This window comes from Manacus candei, unplaced genomic scaffold (assembly GCF_025592945.1).
Source record: "Manacus candei isolate 608988 ecotype Guabito, Panama unplaced genomic scaffold, ASM2559294v1 h1tg000037l, whole genome shotgun sequence".
Classification (NCBI taxonomy): Eukaryota; Metazoa; Chordata; class Aves; order Passeriformes; family Pipridae; genus Manacus; species Manacus candei.
In genome coordinates, this window is record NW_026138085.1 from 8,798,512 (window position 1) to 8,814,117 (window position 15,606).

Below are 15,606 nucleotides of genomic sequence, written 5' to 3' on the forward strand. Positions count from 1 at the left end.
TACACACACAGAGTTTCCCTTATTTTTCCCTGGAAGATGACAATTTGATTCTTTGGACCACTGATGTACAGGGACTTCAGTTTTGCCTTGGCTCCACCTACTTACACTTAACCAACACCCATCATAGCCATGACACAGAAGGTTTCTTCTCCAATGCACTTAGCTTGCTGACTTCTTGGTCATGGCAAGGTCTGTTGCAAGGACAGCTGTGTTGCATAGTGGGTACCATTTTACTATTTTATCTGCTCAAACAGAAAAGAGGTTGGAAATCATAAGGAGGAAATCCTCATTCCACCAGGGTTAGGGCATCAGCGGGAGCTTTGATGTGAAACTTTGGGGTTTCACCTCTGACACTCTCTGGTTTTCTGAGTAACTTGAGTTCAGTTCCTGTTTCTGGATGCATCATTTCATGAGCATGTGAAATGGTGGTCCCAGTAGCCTGCAGGGATGGTGGTGCTCAGATAAGTAACACTCGTGGGGGTTTAGTATTTGGGGGATTAGTATTTGAAATACTTATCTGAAAGAACTGAAGTGTAGTTCATTATCATTTTCTAACAGGACTTAAAATAGGTCTTTGGTGGCTGCAGACATGGGATGCTGAGCGTGCCCTGCTGATCCCCCAGCACAAGGACGGGATTCTGCCCCACAGGTTGATTTTGGTGTGTGTAATCTGGACACACACTGCCAAAAGCCATCCATCATCTCCTGCTGTGACCTTGTGCCACCTGTCTGTCCTGTGCAAGGCCAGCAATTAAAATGTAAGGTAATGAAGACAGTGAGACATGAAAGGGCTTTTCAGTAGCTGATCAAAGGGGCAGAGCACAGTATTTTCACAACCAGGACATTGAGACCGGTAGGACTGGACATGTGATCAGGAAAGATAGAAAAGCAAAGAGGATATTTTGAAATTAACCTACAATTTTCCCTGTCATTCCAATGTGCTGCACTGGGGGGGTCATTCTCTCACGTGCTCTTACTATTTTTTTGGTGTGGAAAAATACCAAGTATTTACTTTCATCTTGTTACATGGGGAATAATCTTTGTGTGTATAAAAATGAAGCGCTCTAGAAAATGTTACCACTGAGGACTGAATAGGGAAATTTGATTTCCAGTTCTAAAGCTTTAATCTTTAGGATTAAAGACTCAAGCTGAAATACTGGTGGGCTATAAATTGGTGGCTAACCAGGCAAATATAGTCACATCAGGCCTGGCTCTCGGAGATACCAATGACCAGGACCTCTTGCTGATTTTTTGATTTTTTTTATTATTAATATTTTTCTGTGTGTGTCTAAAAGGAGAACTTAGCCTCAGTCCCAGACAAGCACACTGGATGCCTGTGAGTGTTAGATGAGAGATATGGCAGAACATCTCTTTTTATAGCAGCAATTACACTTTCATGTCTTCAGAACTAGGGTTAAGTAAAGCTTTTTTTTTTTTTTTTGGCATTGCTTGAAAAGGGCTGTTTATAGAGACAGCAGTGAGGAACCTGCATTCTGAGCAGGGCTGTGTGTTTAGTGGCTCTGGGATGGGGATCCTGCAATTCCCAGGGATGTACAGGCTTTCTGGGCATGGAACTGGGCAGAAAAACCCAGCTATAACCCAGAACAAGTAAGAAAACTCCTGTAACCCTCATAACCAGAAATAAATAGCAGAGGCATATGAAAGCCTCAGCATGGGAGGATGCCAGAAATGTAGCCAAGTGTCAGCATGTCTGTCCACTTCCACTCTGAGCCCTCGTACGCCGTCTGTGTTGGTATGGAATCTTCAGTGGGATTAGCCATGTCCGTAAAGTGAAGTGTGTGTAATTGCAGGATGGATCTGGACCTGTCTCTGGGTATGTGGCAGAGAGGGAAGCAGCAGCTGACAGTGCACAGTGCATAAGGGAGCACATGAAGCCTCAAGTCAACCAAGACTTGTACCTTCCTCCTTCAGTTCTAATGATATCGAGGAGATGATTTATGCTATTTTGATTTTCTGAAGCCAGGCAGTAGGTCTTAATTCTAATTTTTTTGGTGCTTAAAAATGTAAAAAAACTTACTTATTTGACTGAAATGAGTTTGATTTTTTTTTTTGTGACCTGTTTTTTAATGGCCTCTCTTGCTGACAGCCAGCACTGAGCACATGTCTGTGCCCTGCTCCTCCACCGACCACAGCCACTGCTCTGAGAGCAGCTTTTCTTTTTCACAGATAGTAGGGAGTACAAAAACATCCTGGCCAGGAAGATGGGGTTTGGGGGCAATTTCTAGGAGCCACTACTGTGACTTATTCAAAGCTTATGCTGAAGGACGATGCAATCTATTTAGGAAATGTCTGCTGTGCTAAAATAAATTCTGGTGTATTCTTGCAGCGTCAGAGAGCAACAAATCCTGCTCCAAGCATGCAGAACACCTAGAAAATGCTTCTGAGAGTAGGTGTTTTTAACTGTGGAAGTTTAATAATTTGTTCGACAACCAGATTTGTCGGTTCTAGGACTAAAACTCTAAAATGGCTTTATAAATTCTGTTTTTTATGTTTGTTACTAACTAATAGTTAGAACAATTCACAGAATTTGAATCACAAACTTGCTTTTCTTTTGCTGTTTGAGCCTGTTAACTCCTGACCTTGCCCACTGTACAGTAGTGTCATTCATGCCTTCAGCCTACCCATCTCCACAAACAGTAATTTAGCTCCAGGATGTCTCCCCAAGACCAGTTAATTTTAACCAACCCCAAGAAATAAAATTATTTTGGCCCCTAAGATTCTTCCCACTTACAAGTTTTTCTCTTGGACAACTTATTTTTCCAGCACATCAAACTGAGCAGGTATCTAGTGCTGTCTGAAAGCTCTGTTGGGGAACCCCTGCATTTGCACAGCTGGGCAGGACTTGAGGGTCTGTCTGTGCTGAGCCTGTTGCAAATATGATGCCTCTCTCCAATGGAGTTGGGAAAAGCCCCCAGTCTCCTGATTTACAGACCTGTGGTTTGGCCATTTGACCGTGATTGTTTGTTGACACCAAAAAAATGTTATTTTAAGCAGGGATGACTTAACAGACATGTCTCAGTGGAGTCAGTGCACCAACTGCTTGCACACAGAGCTGGTTTAAAAATGTCCTGCTTCGCTTTTCTGAAGGTTCATCTCTCTCCTTGTGCTTCTGTTGGTTTTTCCTCTTGCTCAGTCTCTGGGAAACAGTTTATTTTCTGTCTTAGCCTAGTCATCCAGACTCCACTGGCATGCCTTGTATCTGATTTGAACTCGTTTATGCAAAGGCAGATAAAATCACCTATTTTTACTCATCTTAGCCCAGCAGTTCTAGCCAGTCTGGGGCAAGTCCCTGCTGTACTACAGTAGGAAAGATCTGTGGCTAATGCACTGCTCAGGATGATCTTTGTGCTTAGTGGGGCTTTCTTATTGAACGAAACTCTGGAGTGGCAGAGTTTAAAATGACTGTAGGAGGCAGGTAGAGATTTTCAAGTAACATATTCCATGTCACTTTGCTAAACCTTGATTGATTAACTTTCATAAACCTTGACTGATGAACTTTCACAAATGTACTGCCAGTGCTTGATGTTCTTGTTGGGAGAAATCTCCACTTCCCTCTCTTTCTGCATCAAAATGCAGCATTAAGTTTGCTTTGGAGGCAATAAGGAACCACCTAGGAATGAAAAATTGGACTCCACTCTGAAAGCCTATCCCTTTCTTGCTTTGGAGACAATGTGGAGTGGCATTTTAAAGGTGTTGATTCTTCTTAATAATCCCCATTAACAAGAAATCACTTACTGCTGATACTGATCTAAACTGATGTCAGTGAGATGAATTAGGAGCAGGGGACTAGGGAGAGAGCCTTGTTGATCTGTTGTTTTCCTGCTGGGCTTCTCAGGAACACTAAAACTTTTCACTAATTCCCACCTGGACCATATCTCCTCGTTTTCTGACTTCAGAGAATAACTTTGGATGTGAAAACTCCTTGAACTGAAGGAATAAAATTCTGGCCACAAAAGCACTTTAGGAACTGCATGGGTGTTATTTGGGAAAAACAATTACTTCAGTTCCTACAAAACTGGTAATGGCAAGGGATTTGATATCAGTCCCTTACAGCTGACAACTTGTTCCTGTACAAATTGTGTAAATTCCAAATAGTTTGTACAAACCTACCATATGCAGTTTGTCTCAAGAAGACAAGTGGTGCTGAGCTGCACTTGCCCTGTTACCTTCAGGTGGAGCTGGGGCACTGAATTCTCTGAAAAAAGCTGTGCTGAAACAGAGAAATGAATGCCAGTGCCAGGCTGTGTAATCCCCAAAAAATCTGAGGAAAGAGTGAGATCAAATCCAAGTGCAAATCTTTATTAAAAGCTCTTTTCTACACCCCTTAACATGCCCCCAAACACTGAGAGGATCTCTGATTTCGGGTTCCCTGGGGAAACGCCAGTATCCTGCAGTTTCCTCTGGAATAACCTTTTCCAAGCACAGCCTTTTCATGTTGCTCTAGAGATGTGAATCACTTCAGGCTCAGACAGAGGAACGTGTCAGGTCTGATGCATTCAGTTTTTCTAAGCCGTTGAGAGGACTGGACTCAGGAGAGCACATCACCGTGCTGTGGTGTTTGCCAACAGCCCTGGTGCCTTTGGAAATCCTGGGCAGACCCTGTACCCCCACCTGACCCTGTTGGCTGTTCTTGCTGCTGAGCTGCAGCTACAGGTGAGGCAGACCTGGAGAGCAGGAATAGTAGCAATGTGTTTCTGTGAGGACAGTGAGCCCCCCTTGGCCAAAATCAGTGTGCTGGGAGTTAATTCCTACTGTATCTCTCTTGCACTTCCCGTTAATCCAGCTATGGAAGGTCTTTAACCGTCGCTGCTGGTGCCCCTGCCAGAGCTGGGCTGCCTCAGCCTCAGCCAGCTGTGCTTGTGTCCTCTCCCTAAATCGCTTTCTGAACTGGCTCCAAGGCTCCAGCTGCTGTTCCGAGCCCTCATGTCTTATCCTGCCGTGCATCTGCTCGTGATGCAATTCCCCCGGGAGTAGGGAAGCATGGGGGGGAGCGTGTGAGCAGCAATGTGGGCAGGAGCTGTATGTTCATCCCCACTGAGAACGAGCACAGGGCAGTCCTGAAAATCGGTCCCAAACCTGGTGCCCAGAACAGCCCCTGCAGAGCAGGAAAAGTCCCACTGGACACTCGGATTCCCTGATAGCTGTAGCTCTGAGATACCAGGGGAGGAAAATAAACAGACTCGAAGAAAATGAGGGGTCTGAGGAAGGGAAAGGATGCTGGGAATATGTGGAGAAGGGTGCTGTGCTGATGTGAGGAGTTACTTTTTCCTGTGGCTTTTCCTGAAGCTTCATTACAGACTATCTTGGTTGAACACTTAATGAAGGGCCCTACTCAGGGCCAGCTTCTGAATGTAGTGGTTCCAGTTTAATGCCTTCTGCAGTGTTAACTCAGGACTTGTCCTGCCTTCTGAGGGTTCCCTGTGTGGTCTGATCTCGGCCAAGCTCTGCAGTGGCAGAATTCAATTGTCAGTGACACAGGGGGCATGGAGTGAGAGGGCAGCATTGTTCCCATTTTACAGATCAGGCAAACTGAGGCACCAAAGTGTCACTCCCTCCACATCATTCAACAGTGGCAGAGTTTAAACCCAGCTTTCTCCTGCCCCCTTCCATGTATTTTCTGTCTAACCTCTGCCTCTCTACCATCTGCTGAAGCCTGTGTGTCCTTCCAATGAGGGAAGATGACAGAAGTCATCATGCAGCCAGCTTGGAGAGGTTTCAAATGAGGAGTAGCCTTTGTTTCTTCCTGGATTGCACAGCTGTGGGGCTGCCCTGTGTCTCTGCTTCAGGCTGGCAACTCTGGTCCCCTTTGTTGTGACAGACCCCATGTCCCTGTGGCTCTCTGGGGTGAGTACCCCCGAAGCAGACCTTCCTTGGGAAGAGGCAGAAGGCCCCCCTTTGCCCAGCCCTGAGCCCCAGACAGGTGTCTACACTCCATGCTGCACTGGGGGCTTTGTGAGCAGCACTCAGGGCTCCTCGTCCATTTGCAGAGATAGGAAGGAGGTGGGAGCTCCTTATCTGTGCAATCCTACCTCGGGGTGTGTGTGAGGTTGGTCCCCTTGGGAGGGAGGGATAGAGGCTTCAGGCAGCTTCCATTCACCGGCAGCCTTTCATCCCATGTCCCAGGGCCACAGCCACCCTGTCTCCATCCCTGTTTACTGATGGGGCCGATATGGCCAAGGCAGGAGGGGTTGCAGGTTGTCCTAATCGCCTTGTCACCGGGCCGGACAGTCTCAGACACTCAGAGGATGTTGTGACTGCGCTGAATTACAATGTTTGTTGTTTCTCACTCCCAATAATTGACATTTGATAGCGACTACTGTAAAAGCGGCCGAAAGGCTGCGGCTGAGGGAGAGCAGAGACAGGAGCCAGGCTGTGGGGAGTCCCATTCGCTGCCTCTGGGCAGTCTGGGGGCAGGCGGGGGTCCTCTGCCCCTCTCCCTGTTCGGTGACGGGATGTGGAGGGGCTGCAGAAACCTCCTGCGAATGTGCTGGGGGCAGTTCCCTCTGGTTTATAATTTCGGGGTATCGGTACCTCCCTGGCATTGATTGTCTGTGCAGGGGAGAAATCAGCCGCTCGGCACCGGAGTCTGGGAGCGAAAGGGTCACCAATGGGAGGGAACGGGACCCGTCTCCATCCCAGCCCGGCGTGGGGGACGGGACGCGGCCGGTGCAGAGCAATCCTGCCTGGGCCGTGAACTCGAAAAGTGGCTTTAAAATTATTGTTGAAAAACTTTATAATACAAGCGCCGTTTCCAGGCCGCGCAAGGAACGCCAGAGACGCCAAGGTTCAGCCACTCTCTTTAATGACAACTCGCTGACCTCCGTCAGCTTGTACAGCAAAGGGTGACACGTAGGAAGGGGCGGACAGTGCATTTCCATACTAACTCACGTTTTAGTGCATAACCCTACGGGACCTGGCGGGCCGCAGTGTCCGTGTCCCTCGGCCGGGGTGGGGTGAGAGGGGTCTGTCCCCATCGTGTGCGGGCGGGAGCCGCTCCCGGCCCCGCTCCCGGCCCGCAGCCCAGGCCGGCGGTAGCAGCCTCGCAAAGGGAGACCTGGGGGCGGAGAGATGCTGAACTGGACGAGCAGCGGGGACCGTACGGGAAGTGCAAAAATTAAATGTGGATGTCAATAATAATTAGTATAGAGTAAAAGTTAAAAAAAAAAAAAAAAAAAAAAAAAGAAGAAGAGAGAGAGTTGCTGGGCTTGGCTAGCTGTCGTTGGGAACAAGTCCAGCAAAATGACCGGCTGGTTTGTAGGAAGGAAGGAGGGGAATTACCAGGGTGAAGACCCAGGTGGAACGGGGAGCGAGAGGGGCCGGGAGCTGCGGGCACTGCCGCTCCTCCCCGCCGGTGCCCGCCTGGCCCCGCACGGAGCGCGGCCACCGCACGAAATACCAAAGACCCCCCCCGTAAATGGCCACCACTCCAGTGAACTCCGCCGGGATGCTGCACTGAACCGTCCTCATCCCGCAGCCTGCAAATGTCCCGAGCCCGGCTCGCAGGCGCGGCCGGAGCCCCTCCATCCCTATGGCCGTGGTCCATGGAGGGAGCGGGCCGGGGGCGGGGGCGGCTCTACCAGGCTCGGATCCCGTGCAGTGTGGAGATCCCCGCGTTCCCCTGAGGGATCGGCGTCTGCACCGAATTCAAGTCCCCTACGCTGAAGTTCATGAAGTTGTTGCCGGCCGCCGAGGGCTGCATGGGCTGCATGGAGGGGTAGTTGCAGTTGTAGTTGGCGTTGCAGGCGGGGCTGTTGTAGTTGGTGTACGCAGGGTAGGCGTTGTAGCTGTAGGGGTTAATGCTGACATTATAGGGCGAACTGTAGGGAGAAGATTCCCCCAGGCAGGGCTTCCCATCTCGCACCAGCACCGGTACTGCTATCCGTCGGGGGGGAGGGATCCCCACCATTTCCAGGGTCTGATCCTGTCTCTGCCTTTTGCATTTATACCTTCGGTTCTGGAACCAAATTTTCACTTGGGTGGAGGTGAGCTTTAGGACGTTCGCTAAATGGTCCCTCTCGGGGGCCGAGAGGTATTTCTGCTGCTTGAACCTTCTTTCCAGTTCGTAGACTTGGGCTTGAGAAAAGAGGACGCGAGGTTTCCTCCTTTTCCTCTGTCTGGGGCGCTCGGGATCTTCCAGGTCTCTTTTCTCCTGCTCCAGGCTCTTGTGCAGGGAACACAGCTCTGCAGCAAAATATACGGGAGAAGGAAAAAGGGGGAGGAAAAAAATGTGCAAAAACATATAAAGCAGTGTTCAATAAACAGCGTGCAACGTGAGCGAGCCCTGGCTCTTCCCCGGCCCTTTCCCGGCTCCGTGTGCCTCAGCCCCCCAGGCCGCCGCGGTGACCCGCTCCTGCAGCAGTGGGACCGGCCCTGCCCCGCTTTTTAAGTACCTCTTCAGCAAAGTTTCCGTCTTTTTTGTTTGTTTGAAAACAAGACTGCTCAGTGCACTGACTTGAGTCGCGACCGCCTGTTCCCCAGCCTGGATTTATCACGTAGCCTTTGTATTTATTGCGCTGGCTTTGTACCGAATCCCAGCCCGACCCACGGGCTCCAGTACGAGTTCGGCTCAGCCGAACGAACTAGAAATCCGATTTGTCACCTAATTTCTGTACAAACTCGAGACCTCGCGTATCCTCCTGCAGCTCTACCCGTCCCGTTGGGTGGGAGCTCGGCCTCGGCCCCGCTCGGGGGGGTCTCCGGCCCGGGGTCACCGGGACGCTCCCCTCAGTGGGTCTGTCCCGCTCCTGCACTGCAGCGCCCGGGAGGGGATGAAGATGTTCCCACTCTCCGCGCTCTTTCTCCCCCGGCCCCTGAGGGTGGTAGCAGCCCTGCGCTACCACCTGCGCTCTTCCCCCGCAGCCCTGGGGACACCTGGCCGAGCGCCCGACCCCGGCTGGGGGGGTCACCGTTCCCTTTTTCTCCTCCCAAGGACCACCGGCGAGCCCCGGACAGCAGCACTTGGCTTTACCTTTCTTGTCCGCCTTTCCCTCCTTGGCCGAGTCCATCTCCACGTAGTTTTTCACGTAGTAGGAGCCGGGGAAGGCGGCGGCTGTTTTGGCAGGGGGTGGCTCAGGCAGCTCCTCCCGCAGGTCGGGCAGGGCCGGCGGCTCAGCGCTGTAGGTCTCCTGCTTGAAGGTGGCCAGCATGCAGGAGGGCGAGGCCAGCGAGGAGAGCTCCATGGAGGCCAGGCCGCTCTGATGCTGTTCCAGGTTCAAAATATCCTTGACCGAGAAGGGTGTCGTTGTCACAGGGCTAGGAAACATTGCGGAGGAGAGCGGGGCAGCAGCCGGAGCCCAGGGTCATGGAAAAGTAGTTGAGGAGCAGCCAACCTGGAGCAGTGGTGGAGCGTGGGCTCACGGAGGGGGCACATAGCATTCCTGCGAGTAGCCTTGACTTGTGCACTGGAGGCAGGTAGGACCAGACCATAAGGGAAGGGAAGGAGGGACTAGGCAGTTTTTGGGTGACTTTAGCTTTCTATTGGCCAACATTGCAGTGATGGTATGAGAGATGCAAAGTTCCATGTCACCTAATATAGTAATACATCTCAAAAACATCTCCGCTCATTTAAAGGGGCGGCACTGCATTTATCCAGCTTTTCTGCGCTCAGTTTTTTCATCCATTAAAAAAAAAAAAAAAAAGCGGAACGGCCTAATGTGTACAAAGGCACTATCTGACGCTATCTATCATACAGTCAGATTAAATAAACAGGCCAGGAGGAAGCCATCAACCAAATATGTGCTGATTTCATATTTTTTTTCTAAGTGATGGAACGGAGGTTTCGTTTTTAGTGTTCTGCAATATCCGATCGCAGGAACTAGAGAGCGGGAGTTCACTGCTGTGTGAAGCGCGCTCAAGGGGAAATCCGCGTTTAGGGTTTATACAGATATTCTGAAGCAACAGAACGCTCGCAAAATCTAGCTGATAGGAGAGAGGTCCTGAACAGCCCCTGCCTGGCTTGGGAGAGGGAAATGCCGATTGCGTTTTCCTCCCGTCTGTTTGTAAAGCTTTCAAACAAACAAACAAACAAATCCCAAAACCCCAAACAAACTACCACTGTCTGGGAAAAAAAAAAAAAAAAGAAAGAAAAGAAAAATAAGCCAAAACAAGCGGGGGATGAAGGTGTTGCAAAATATAGAAGGGTAAGAGATGAGTAAGCCAAAGCAACCGGCCGCTGGGCTGGCCCTGGTGCTAGCCGGGTCCCCGCAGCTCAGTGGGCACGGCTGCCCGCGGGTCCCGAGTTCACGAGGCTGAGGTGGGTGCTCTCACTCGTTTAACTTGCATGGAGTGGCTGAAATAAACCCTAGCGGCAAAGCCGAAGGTTGAGAGGGGGCCTTACGGCGCTTTCTGGGCTCGGGGGTCGAGAAAGAAAATAAATTTTAAAGGATCTCCTTTAAAAGAGATCCAGCGCCCGACTGAGAGAGACACGGGATGGGCTCGGCCCGGGCGGTGGGAGCCGTGCGGAGAAACCCTGGAGGAGGGATGCGATGAGTTTGGGGGTCCCTCGGCCGGGCCCTGCCCTGGGAGGCGGCGGAGTCGCAGTTGTGCAAATCCTTCCTCCGCCCGCAGGAAGGGACCCTCCGAGGCGGGTGAAAATGTGAGCACCTGCCAGGGCTGCTCCTGAACGGACCCGCCACTGTGCCCCCCGCAGCTGACCCCCGAGATTTTTGTCTCTCGGCACTTTCGGGCTCGCTTTTGGGGAATTTAATTCAGGATGTTTTTGGGGGCAATGCTGTGACCCGTCCTGCTCTCTGGGGATCGCTGGCCGGAGCAGCAGCAGCAACCCCGGCGCTCGCAGCCCCTCGCTGCAGACGCCTGCGGGTGTCCTGGGAGCAGTTTTTTTGGCGAACCAGATCCGGATCTTGCGATGACAGTCGGTGCGATCACTGTGAATGGGGAGGCCTGAAATATTGCCATTTAATTACGGGAGGAGGTGGCTAAGCGGCCATCTCGCTCTTCGCGGCTGCGCTTCCTGCAGAATTCCCTGGGACGCAACTCGGAGGGGATGTTCCTCGGTTGTAGGAAAAGGGGTGAAGCGCCTGGGGAAGGTAGAGGCAGCCTCAGCAGCCCGGCTCAGGAGAGGGGCCTGCGGCGGGACTTTGCCGGCTGTCTGGGCACCCCTTGCCCTCCGCATTGCCCGGCGGGTTTTCTAATCTCGTTGCCTCCTTTTTAATGCAAGCTAATGGGGGTAAGTTAGATAAATACTAAAATAGCGAAGTGATCCCGATCCCTCCCAAACCCAGAGCCGCGGCCGCAGGTTCGTCCGCCTTGGTGACATCCACCTCCCGGCAGAAACGGCATCCAGCGCTCCCTTCCTCAATCCCGGACCCAAAACGCCCTTCCCAGGTCAGGCCGGGAGCTCGCACGGCAGTGCCTGTCCCGGCGGTTTCCCTCTGTCCGACCTGTCCCCCTGCGGGCCCGGGGCTCGTCCCGGCGGGGCGGGCACTGCCGGCCGACAGCCCGCGATTCACTGAGGGTTGACGGGCTCCCTCCAGCCCCCCAGTCACACGGCGGCTCCCGATCGATGTGGGCCCGGCTGCAGAGGGTGGAAGTGATTAATTGAACGATAAGCCGGAGCTATCATTTGGAATGTCATTAATGCGTCGGGGAGACATTCATTGGAGACAGACAGCGTTATCTCCGCTTTATCTTCAACAATGCATCACTTTTAATACTGCGGTTTAGAAACAAATGGGGGCTTTAGCCTTAGCCCTTCTCTTCGTGTTTATATTTTTGGAAGAATCACAACTAGTGGGAGTCTCGGGTTCGGCCCCCTGATAAATGAACATTAGCACTTTTTAGAACTACTGTATCAACAAAAAGAGCTGCAGGGCCGCAATAATTGGTGAAAAAGCAAACACTCCGCAAAGAGAGGCCAGGTCTGCTCTGTGTCCGGCTGATTGATGAATAAGTTACTGACATACAGCAGCTCACGGACTTTCCGGGTCGGGGCTCCGCACCCATTCCTCCCCCTTTCCCACCCCCTCTTTCTCCCTTTCCCGGTGTTCTCCAGCAGCTCGCTGAAGCCAAGCTCCGACTGTCCAGCGGAGTGGACAAGGGCGACCGGTTCATCCCACTCCGGACTCTGCTCGCAGCCCTCAGGAGCCGCGCTCGGTCCCTGCCCGGCCCGGCCCGGGGGGACCTTCCCGGGTGCCCTGGCTGAGTGGCGGGGCAGGGGTGGAGGGGAGGGATCCCCCGCACCTCCAGCTCTCCCGCACCGCTTTTTCTTTCTGCGGCGTCGCTTTTGGCTGCGTTTAATTAACACGCAAAAAAGAGTAAAGGGAGGCAGGACCCCGGAGCAGAGCCCTGAAACACCTTCTCCAGCCCACTCCTCCAGCCGGGACCCAGGCCCTGTGGGTGTGTGGAGGGGAGACGGGCCGAGCAAAGACGTTGTTGTTTTTCTGGCTGGCAGGGAAAAGCGGGGGTGTTCTGTTCTCCCCCGGTCGCCTTCACGTTGTTTGTAGGTTGCTCTCGCTGCCCCCTCAGGACTGAGCCTACCCTGGCCCCCCATGCCCAGAAAAGCCCCTCGCAGGCGAGGGTTGTCGTCCAAACCCGCTCGCGGCTTCTCTCCGGGATTGCTAAGTGCGATTCGTGTTGGGTTTGTTGTGGTTTTTTGTGCGTTTTCTTTTTTCCTAAAAAAAAAAAAAAAGATACCACAAAAATTTAAAACTTTTCTTGCTGAAAACAAACAAACAAAACCAAAAAAATTCCAATCCCGCAATTAACTCCAGAGAGCACATCCTCTCTACCCCTGAGCTTTCGACACCTCGGACTGTTTAGAGAGAGATGGGACCTTTTAAAAAACTTTTCCTCTTAATCCCAGTCGGTTAAGATGTCCAGGGCCCCCTCCCGCTCTAATTCCCGGCTATCTCCCGAGGACTCTGTTTATACCTCGCCAGTAAACGCCGGAGTTTGAAACCTTGTCACTAATTGAGTGCTAACACTTCAGGTGCTATAGATTTGTTAAGAGCCAGTAGTCCAGAAATAGCCTATTAGGGTTTCCTTGCGAGAAGTTGTGCCAATCTCCCTGTTCTCATCGTGGCGGCGGGAGCCGCTGGGACCCCGGGGCTTCTGCGGGTCCCCAAGGGTTCCCCAGAGTCTTTGGGTCAGTTATTCCTTTCAAACGCTTGGGAAGGGATGCTGCAAACCGGCGAGCCCGGGTTGACTAAATCCTGCCGGCGGGATCTCTGTGCTGATGTGCGTGCCTGCCGTGGCGGGGTCCCACCGGCGGTCGCCGAAGGCGCCTGAGGGCTGCTGGGGGCGAGTGGGACCAGGGCAGGTTTTGCTTTCACCCCTCCGGAATTCTGCAGAGGAAAAAGATTTTGGAGCTGTCCAGGTGCTCCATCTAAAAACATTCTCCTTTCCTTGCTACTTTTTTTTTTTTTTTTTTTTTTTTTTTTTTTAATTTTTATTCTTTTCTTACCCCCCGATCCTTTCAAGCCCTAACGAGTCTCGCCTTTTCTGGCCGTCAAAATAAGAGTTTTGACCTTGACGTGAAGCCGGCCTTGGCCAGGGGCCTCCCCTCTGCCCGGTGCTTGGGTCGGCTGCGCTGCGAGCCGGATGGGAGCTCCTCGACAGCTCCGCTCCCCGGCGGCGGGGCAGGTACCGGGCCTTCGGGGCTCCTGCCCACCGCTGTCGGATCCCAGCTCCTCCCGCCGGGCACTTAGGAGATCGTCGGGCCCCTTCCCTCCCGGTTCAGCCCGGCTGGAGAGCGCGGATGAAGCCGGGCAGGCTGGTGCCAGGGCACAGCACGCGAATGCAGCAGCCAGGCAGCACCGAAGTGCCTTCCCTTTACTTCAGGACAATTTATGCAAAGCCCGGAATAAAACCTCTCCGGTGTTGTTTCGGCTTCGGCACCCCCAGCCCCGCTCCCCCGGCAGGCCGGGGCAGCACGGGGGGCGCGCCCGGGGGATGGCCCGGTCGCCTCTTTCCGCCTCCGTCGGGACTCGGATGGGGTGACTTAGGCAGGGGGACTTGAATAGCAAATGCCACCGTGGAGTTCCCCCTCCTGCCCTGGGCTCCGTGCCTGGAATCTGACAATTAAGCTGGTTCTTGCACCTCGGGCTCTGGAAGTGGTTTTTTCCCCCTGCTGAAGCGAAAGCTGGGAGCCGGGCCGATAAATGAAAAGCTTTAATTTTACCCTGCCTGTAACCTTTTTTTTCTGCCTGTAACTGTGCTGGGTTCGCTGGTGAAGGGAGAGAGATGGGGTTTCGCCGTCCTTCCCGCCTCCCTCTTCCCGTTCACGGGAAGCGGTCGCGTTATTAACGCTTGTCTCAGACCCGCCGGTTTTCTGCTCTCCAGAAAAAGCTTTTTAACGCGTCCAGGTAATCCCAAAAGCGCTTGTTCGTTATGTTTCCTTGGGGAACGCACTCAGGGCAGGAGCGATACGGTAATTTTTGGGGACGGGGAATCAAACGACAGAAGAGATTTTCACGTAAATGCGACAACGTTTTGGCACACGCGTCCTGCAACCGGGACGCACCGGGGTCTGGGGACGGTCAGAAAAACTGTTTTAAAAACGAAACACCTTCCGGACACTATGTAGTCTGGGCTCTTTCGAAGGACAGGGCTCTAAACGCGGCGAGGCTTTGGCCCGATCTGTCTCCCCGGGAGGAGGGTTCCCACGGGCTCCGGTGGGAACGGCAGTGACGCTTGGCCGGGAAGCCTGAAATCGCCGCAAGATTTCAGGGTGTTTGCAGCTTTTCTGTCCGCAGGATGTTTTCCCGAGGAGATAAAAGTCTGACTTCTCGGATGCTTCCTGCGGGCCGTGCAAATCCGATCCGTCTTGCGCTGTCACCGTGCGCGCTCGGCGCTCCCCCGGAGCCCGGGGTGGCCGCAGCGGGCAGGGCCGGTCTGGGGGAGCCACCTCTAACATGAGACGGTGTTTGGGCTTTATTTGTCTTAAAAGTGATCTATCCCCTACACATCCCCGCGGAGATGAGGGACCGTCCGCGCTCCCAGCGCTGCCCTGCCCGGGGTGCCGGCTCAACCCCGCGGGGCTGCGGCGGGTTTAGCCCGGGACTGCGGGTTTAGCCCGGGACTGCGGGTTTAGCCCGGGACTGCGGGTTCCCCCGGCGCTCCCGCAGCAGGGCCCATCCCGAGTCCTACCCTCTGGAAGAAAACCTTCCTGAGGTGATCAGCTCCGCTGAGACGGATGGGAGGATGAACCCGGGCGAGTAGGGTTACAGCGCCCTGACCCCCAGCTCCTCTACGGCGTCTCCCGGCCGTGTCCCCTTTGCTCCGGCAATGCCCAGCCTGTGACCCACAATCGGAGAGCCATGAAATCGGCTGTCCCAGGGGCAAACCGCGGGCGGGAGGGGCTGTGTGTCCCTATCCCTTTCCCCGTCCATGTCGAGCTGCCAACTCCTTGTCCCGCGGGGCCTCGTCGGGATGGCCGGCTCTGCCTTTCCTCCTCGTCCCCCTGCTCCAGGAAAGAGGATTCCTGGGACGGCCCCGCTCCTTTTCCTTCACTTGGTCCGGGGAGCCTCACCGCTGCCCTGCAAAATCCCCCACCGGTCCCCAGGGTTATGGTCCTGATGGGAGCGCCGCGCCTCTTTGAGATAACAATAAGCAATTTTTTAAAAACAC

General features: G+C 53.1%; 1 protein-coding gene and 1 long non-coding RNA gene across 2 annotated transcripts in view; both read right to left on the reverse strand.

Annotated features, from left to right (window-relative positions):
- LOC127473698 (uncharacterized) overlaps positions 1 to 15,606 on the reverse strand; it is a 901,041-nt gene that overhangs the window by 621,285 nt on the left and 264,150 nt on the right. The gene's annotated exons all lie outside the window — the stretch shown is intronic.
- On the reverse strand, positions 7,582 to 9,521 carry NKX2-5 (NK2 homeobox 5). Its single transcript, XM_051793614.1, has 2 exons — positions 8,990 to 9,521; positions 7,582 to 8,202 (listed from the first exon to the last, which is right to left on the reverse strand). Exons 1-2 carry the CDS (start codon positions 9,282 to 9,284, stop codon positions 7,595 to 7,597), a joined length of 903 nt encoding a protein of 300 aa, XP_051649574.1. The 5' UTR covers positions 9,285 to 9,521; the 3' UTR covers positions 7,582 to 7,594.